A 6,000-nucleotide genomic window follows, 5' to 3' on the forward strand; every position below is an offset into this window, starting at 1 on the left:
CTATAGGAGTAATTTCAGTGTCTAAAGTGGCATGGCTGGAAAAGGCTAAAAGTATAAAATCACTCCATTCCCATTTTTAAAAATAAAAATCTGGCCTGTGAAGGACTGCCAAGTCATCAAAGACAGTCTGTGACAGTCTCAAGGCAGAAAGATTTCCCAAGGATCACTCTAGTGCCCTAACTCCAAAACAACCCCTCCTCTCCAAGGCATCACTGTGAATCCCAGTATCTGGTATAGAATGTCTTGGCGAATTTTACCTTTCTGAACACTGGTGAAAGTCTGAATAGTCATTTTAGACCTTGGCATTGGCAAAATGGTGCCAATGAAAAATATTTACTGAAAGTTTCCTTGTACAGAAGAAGATTGCAATTTCATGGTGGAAAGGGCACAAGATATTTTGCTGCAAGTGAGACTAACTAAAGTCAGAAAACATACTTCAAAATGAGTAACAGTGACACACAGAGTAACATGCTCAAGTGGACCAATTCACCACATTCCTATTGCTGCCCTGGAAGTATTATCAGAATGCTCCTATCTGTATGACGTGGTGATGTGATTGGTTTTAGAATTTACTAGATCATGGACCCCAGAGGTACAAGAGGAAGTCCAATCAAAATGAGAATGTTGCACAATGTTGTGACGCAGCTTACACCTTAAGGTGACAAAAACAACAAATACATATATAATGAGTGCTTGATTCTATTGGTGTTGAATAAATCAGGCATTTTTGAAACTGTAAGACGATGATACTAATCTTCCCTCAAATAAATTATTCACATCTTCTTTATTAGTTCTAGCTCACAGATATGCACTGTCTCTGACAGCTCTACATCCCTCACATTAGGAATAATTCAGCTTCCAAGTCATTCCTCTTCTCAGACACTTCACATCTTCAAATCAACCTTACCCTTGCATGCTTTACATGTGGGATTTATTACTACAGTGAATAAGAATTCATCCTATTGCTGTTCCAAAAAACTGTAATATTTAAAAACTCAAATAAGAACCTTCTTTGCATTTTTCCTATCTGTAGACCTGATTGCAAGGCAGTTTGATCTATTTTGATACATAAATATGGCTAGACCTTCAAGAGTGTTCTTTATGTAGCAGCTCTAATTTTAGTTAGATTTTCTAAAAAATTCAAGTATCCCAGTGCCAAATCCTGACCAAAAAAAAGTCATTTACTGTAGTGCTGACCAAGGATCTGTACTCTTTTGAAACTCTGGCCCTGGTATTGAGTGCTACTCTCTTGTAAAGTCTTCAGACTTTAACTGGTCTGATTCCTCCAGCATTTACACAGAAAGCTGATGGTATCTACTGCTATGGACATTTGGGAAAGAGATACAAGCCAAATTCTTTATTTATATTAGCTGGTAAGCATAATATATTTATAAAAGGAGAAGCATTCCTGAGCATCAGTTATGATTATTTTTATTCTCCATGCAGACCAACTTACCCATTTTATTATTCTACGGGGCACTGGAATTTTACACTCTTTTACTAAAGAAGCATCAATGCAATACAGTGCAACAACTTTATGCCATGAACATCCACAGGACTGGTCAGCTCTTTCCCCTAAAATTCTCTAAAATCACACAACCATTAAAATTAAATACTGTGTTTATATTAGTAGCAGAGTAACACACTGGGAGCTAGATTCAGACTCTTTATTCTTCAACCAGCTGAAACTTGAAACAGAGATGGCAAAAACCTGTGCTTTTGCAGAAGGCAAAAACAAGAAAACAATATGAAAGCAGAAGTTTGAGTGCCAGCATCTGGGAGTACAAGATATAGAGAATCCCAGGCTAATCTGTTTCCAGCTATACTATTCACCACATGATGTCTAAGGATTTGTTTTAAGCCTGTCCCAAAGAGTCTGTCATCCTGTTTTCTTGTCTCCAGAAAATGTATTATGTAACTGTAAATAAATGTTCAAATTATTTTAGCAGTCATCGGAATGTCTTGTATTTGAGTACAACAGCCTACTTCCCTGAAGATTAATTTAAGAAGTTGCATTTGTGGCCATTTTACTACATATTTTTAACTTCACAAACAGATTTCTCACTTTGCTGCTTTCTTGGGATTACAGAACTGATCTTTGTAAGCTAAGCCCTGAACTGAAACTTGGGAAAAATGGAGATCCATTTTACTATTTTTTTTCCTTTGATCCACAGGACCTTCAATTCAGCTTCTGTTGTTGAAGATCAACTGGTTTTATGACTTCTCTCTTGATATAACCTCTTGCTTTCACCTCAGTTAAAATTCCTGTACAAGTCTCACTTCTATCACTATTAAAAGGGCAAAATGAACAAAAAAAAATCCTGAAGAACTTTTTACTATTTTATCTCTTTTTTTACTCACTGAATGTGTAATTTTGGATGTATGAGTAAATGATAGCTCTTTTCCACTCTTAACCACCCAGCATGATATGCTACAAAACAAGGCAGAGATGTTCCAGCTACTTGAAACCTGTTCTGAGTGTTTTGAGAGCAACATTTCACAGTAAGGACCCAGTCATGGGATACTTGGGAGCCCTCAATTCCAATGGTCCCCACAAAATGCAGATGGGATTTAAATCATATATATATATATATATATATATATATATAGCACACAATCTCTGTGGGGGATCTCCCTCTTCAAATCTTGCTACAAGTGGATTTTCAAATGTTTGCACAGATTTTGAAAAAATTTTGTTCAATAAAACTCATTACTTCTTCAGCAAAAGAAGCATGAAAGGAATGACTGAATCAATCAGTGAATCTGAAGCATCTTATAAAAATTAACATAAAAAGTGTGCTAACAAAAGTAAGGTAAACACAATACAAACATATTAATTAATTTCCTTCACAACACTACAGTCAAATTTCCAGGCTTTAATGTGTTTTAATTTAATGCACAGAAATACATTTTCCCCAGGTCTGCCATTCTCCTGTGACTAGGGGAAACAAGTACAACAGTATGTTACAATCAAAGAATATTTTAAAATATTGACACATTTGCCTCCCCAACTTCACATATCCAGTATTTTTAATGCAAGCTACTAATCATCTCATTCATAATGACTGCCTAATTTCCTCAAGTACTTAATGGTGGCTATTATGAAAACCAAGGATCATGGGACTAGATCCCTAAGAGACAAGGTCAGACCAGTAAAATTAGCCATCTGTCCAGTAAGGCTTTTAAGCTCAGGCTGTATTTAAGTATCAAGTTTCCAACTGTACAGGCATTTGTTTTCTTCTCATATGAGCAAGAAAATGCACAATAGTGATTCTAAAAACCAGCAATAAAAATCTTTCAATACTGTGGGATAGATACAAAAAGGATCTAAATCTACATACACTTTGTGAGATGAGGCAGAACTTACTAAACTTTTTGTATTTTCAGCTGAACTGATCTCAGTGAACTCAGTGATAAGAGTCGGTGTTGGTCACAAAGACTCCAGGACAGTCACAGTGTTTGAGACAGTCCTGGGCATAGTTTTTTTCTCTTAGCACCACAATTTGTAAAGTATACAGAATGTCAAACTTCACTATGCACCATGCCTCATCTCATTGTTTACATTTTACCTTACTGTTTCATATGCTGCAGACTGTAAAAAGGTTTTAACAGACTCGGGGTTTTAACTTTCAACCTCTAAGGACTGTGCAGGACTTCCTTGATCAGCGTGCAAACGTCCCGCCGACAGCCGTGGGAATTCTCCCACAGGACAGAAGCAGAACCAGGAGGCAAACCACATCATGCTTGGTACACGACAGCTACATTTTTGAGACTAAATCATTGCTTTTCTAGTAATTTTTCCTTCGCATTTACTACTTTGTGTCTCAGGCTATTCGCTGCCACACATACAAATGTCACAGCCACGGAACAGCCTTCCTGACAGGTCACCCCTGACTGGCTTAGAGGTTCACCTGACTTCTAACTCTGCTCACGCCGCACCGCAGGTTACGGCATCCAGGGAAAACCGGCTAAAAATTTTTCCGATTTTTTCCGCAGTAGCTGCAGCTTGGTCCTGGTTTGTAAACCGAGCGCGCCCACCGGCACTGGGTGTAAGATGTCGGAGGAATCGGGTCATACACCGATCCCGCAACTTCACGGGTCCCTGCTATTGCCTGGGCATCCTCTTTTCCCCGTGAGAGGGCGGCAGGGGCTCGCAGGGAAGGGCGAGGAGCGGCGGACGCCCCACCGGGCGTCCGGAGCTCCCGGACGAGCTCCCTGACCGGGGGCGCGGCGGCCCGACCTCCAGCCCTGCTGCCCACCCAGGGGCTGCCGCCCGGCCTCGCTGCCGCCTGTGCCCGACCCGAGGCAGCCTTAGTGTCAAAGGGACGCGGAACTTCGCCGGTGCAAGCATGTCGCGGGGCGGGCACCCCTCGTCTGGCGCCGCCGCCCGTCCTACCTTGCCGGCGGGGGATGTTCCTGCGCGGCGTGGCCGCACATCCGATGCACGAAGCCAGGAGCAGCACCAAGGCGAGGCAGCGGCGGTGACAGCCGCCCGGCACCTCCATGTGCGCCGAGTCCCCCCGCCCGAGCGGGGAGCTGAGGCCGCTGGACGCGGGCGAGGGGCGCCGGCGCCGCCGCGCGTCCCCTCCGGGCGCCAGCCGGGTGCGGAGCGGAGCCAGGGCGGCAAGGAGCGGACAGCGGCGCTGGGACGCGCGCCGGGCAGGGACGCGCGGGGACGGAGGGAAGCGGGGAGGAGGCTGGGTCCGGCCCTTTGATGGGATTACTGCCGCCCGGCGCGGGGCACGGCTCGGCACCTCCCCCGCGGGGCGCCACCGCTCGGCTCGTCCGAGCCAGCCCTGCTGGAGGGGTCGCGGCGTCCCCTGCCGGGAAACCCCCGTGCCGGCGGGGTCGCTCGGCAGTCCGGCCCTGCCCGCGGGGACGATGCTCAGAAGCCACCCCTAGATACTATAGGGCAGTGTGTCACCCCTCCCTCAGCGAGGACCCCTGCCCTCCCCCACCCCGGGCCCCGTTCCGCCCTGAGGGACCCCAACTCCAGTGCTGCCCTCCCCAGGGAGCATTCGCATTTGACACGGGTTTCTTCCTTTTTTTCTCCCGAAGGTACGGGCATGAAATGCTAGCCAACTGCTGGGGCGAAGGCGAAGCTAGGAAGAGGATTTGGTGAGGAAATTGTTGCTGAATTAAGAGGATAAATTAAGTTTAATCCCCCCTCCCAGATGGAGGCTGAGACCTATCCAGCCACTCAGACTAATATAGTCTCCCTGTGGAGATTACAGGGGATGGAGAGGGCAGGGGGAGGAAGGCAAAGGGAAGTGTTGAAGTTTGACCATACCAGAAAAACAACTGAGATAAGCAAGAAATCCAAAGCATCTCTCAAGAGCAATGAAACATTGGTGGGATGAAGGACAAAATTCACTTGGTTTAGTATCCCATCTTTGAAATTTGAAAGACAGAAGTGCAGAAACTTTGTATTAGCAGACATGAGATTATCTGTCCTCTGCTCCCAGTCTCATCCTAATCTTGGTTACTTAGAGATCAGTATAAACCCTGAAACACCAGAGTTGTTATGTCTTGAGGGTTTGTGTGTGCTTTGGTTTGGAAATTTGCTTCATTTGTTTATTTTGCTGTTTGCTTTGATAACTTTCAGTGTGTTTGATGTCCATATAAATTATGTATGTTTATACAGTCTCTTTGTGAATCTGTAAAACTGATACACTGTTCAATGAGTTCCATGCTGTAATTTTATGACGTGTGGAGAAAAACCAGGAAGAGATCAGAAGAAAAACTGTCTCTCTGCGGGAGCAATGCTGATATAGGAAAATAAGGAAATCTGTACTTCTTTAGGGTATGAGAGGAGACAAGGAAATGGTGATGAAGTCCTTTTGGACAGAAGATCAGAGGGAGGGAGTTTGATCCTCTATCCTGTAAAAGAACTGCAAGTACCTCATGAAGAAGTTGGAGGCAGTAATCAAAGTCTTTACAGAACACAGTGGAGAGGACAGCCCTTGCCTGCCTCAGGAAAGGAGAGGAGACAGAAAGTGG

General features: G+C 44.3%; 1 protein-coding gene across 1 annotated transcript in view; it reads right to left on the minus strand.

Moving 5' to 3' along the window:
• Nucleotides 1-4,537, minus strand: part of EGFLAM (EGF like, fibronectin type III and laminin G domains) — a 72,942-nt gene extending 68,405 nt beyond the window's left edge. Inside the window, exon 1 of the mRNA XM_054004266.1 lies at nucleotides 4,397-4,537. Coding sequence (XP_053860241.1) covers nucleotides 4,397-4,505 — 109 coding nt within the window. The 5' untranslated portion in view covers nucleotides 4,506-4,537. The remainder of the gene's footprint in view (nucleotides 1-4,396) is intronic.
• Nucleotides 4,538-6,000: the final 1,463 nt, after the last annotated feature.

The sequence above is a fragment of the Vidua macroura genome, chromosome Z (genome assembly GCF_024509145.1).
Source record: "Vidua macroura isolate BioBank_ID:100142 chromosome Z, ASM2450914v1, whole genome shotgun sequence".
NCBI lineage: Eukaryota > Metazoa > Chordata > Aves > Passeriformes > Viduidae > Vidua > Vidua macroura.